Source organism: Lepisosteus platostomus, chromosome 7 (assembly GCF_059453375.1).
Source record: "Lepisosteus platostomus isolate fLepPlt1 chromosome 7, fLepPlt1.hap1, whole genome shotgun sequence".
In the NCBI taxonomy this organism is placed as follows: domain Eukaryota; kingdom Metazoa; phylum Chordata; class Actinopteri; order Semionotiformes; family Lepisosteidae; genus Lepisosteus; species Lepisosteus platostomus.
The window spans coordinates 45,935,001-45,936,493 of NC_142617.1; the positions used below are offsets into that span (position 1 = coordinate 45,935,001).

Sequence of the window (1,493 nt, forward strand, 5' to 3'; positions counted from 1 at the left end):
ATTCAATTCATGTGCTGCTATCCCAAAAATAGCAAAGGGAGGAGATCAGGTAAGCACTGCAGCTACCACACTTGCTATTAAAAAGCTCAAAACTATGAACAAGGAAGCTTACAGTCTAAGCCCCGATAATAAACATTCTGGCGTCAATATTATTTTAAAAGAGGTCTAAAGGTTTTTTAACTTGATAACCGAAGACACAGAATTGCCCGAGTGAAAAAAAATGCATACTGTATCTTTAAGCATACACGATTGATGTTTTTGTAGTTCGGGGCTTTGTTGTGCTAGGAAAGCACTCCAGCAACTACTAAATACCACTACACATATAATTATGTGGTCGAAAATTATTCATTCGGATATAAGAATATCTCCCGATTCGATGGCTTTTGTGCCACACTGTCTTCGGCGGAGCTATTCTGTAAGTAGCTAACCCCTGTCTCTACACTTCTCTTTGTCTGCTGAGCTGAGGACGGGTTAGTTGCAGTGCGGCGAGAAGCTACTGATTCCTGCCTACGATTCATCAACCGATTCAACCTCGATTCCCAGCTGCAGTGTCATGCCACATGTCAGTGTGTGCCTGAGCCTTAAAGACAATGAAATTTTTTTAAAGTGGCGACAGTGACAGAATGCTCACCTTGTCTGCCAACAATTTCGGCAACATGCTCCGAGCTGGGGACGGGGACACACTCGGTCATGTTCACACTCTTTTTCCTTGGCTCGTTGTCGTAAATGGAACTGTCATCGTTGTCCAAACCGAGCAAAGAAAGCTGGTCCAGTGCTAATTGCAGGGCTCTTTGGTCATCTAGAGTGTCCCCTTGACTGCTCCCGGTCCTTTCCATGTCGGCAAAAAGCGAACTAGGCATCTTTAATATTTCGCAGTCCTGCTGTAGCCAGGGATCAGGAAGATCAGACAAAGGGAAAAAAAACTAAGGAAGGAGGGTAGGACTGGTAAGGGAGAGAGAGAAAGGGGAGGGGGGGACGGGACTGGTTTCAAGCCAGCGGTGCAAAATCAGTGTTTCTTGCTTTGCAGTCAGCGATCAGTGCAATCCGGCCAAATCGACACGCTCTCGGAAACCGGCTCCTCAAAAACAAAACTCTACGGGACGGACAAAAAGCGGACACCGTAGTTCTAGATTGCTGGAATGCCGGCGATGGCAATATTCCTTAACGGAGCCCCTCCCCGGCTCTCTCCGCTCTTTTCCGTTTTCTGTCTGACTTGCTGCAACCAGACGGCACTACTGGGGGATATGTGCCGGTGACGTCACGGGCTGGTAAGGGCCGGTGCGGCGCTGCCTGTATTTGCACCGCCTCAGCTGATTGGCTGGACACAGTGCTGTGGGGGTGGGGCCAGAGCGCTTGACCTCTTAGGCAAACTCCTCTCTTTGTTGTCTTACCAAACAATAAAATCCGAAAGACGCTCGTTTGTACCCATCGTCTTGGAGTAATGTGCAACACAGGGGTTGTAGTCTTGTTGAATGCATAAAAAGTAAGATGAT

General features: G+C 47.6%; 1 protein-coding gene across 1 annotated transcript in view; it reads right to left on the bottom strand.

Annotated features, from left to right (window-relative positions):
• mex3b (mex-3 RNA binding family member B) overlaps positions 1 to 1,251 on the bottom strand; it is a 4,148-nt gene extending 2,897 nt beyond the window's left edge. The window contains exon 1 of the mRNA XM_088640742.1: positions 632 to 1,251. Within this exon, the coding sequence (XP_088496868.1) occupies positions 632 to 860 (229 nt within the window). The 5' untranslated portion in view covers positions 861 to 1,251. The remainder of the gene's footprint in view (positions 1 to 631) is intronic.
• Between the last annotated feature and the right edge of the window lie 242 nt (positions 1,252 to 1,493).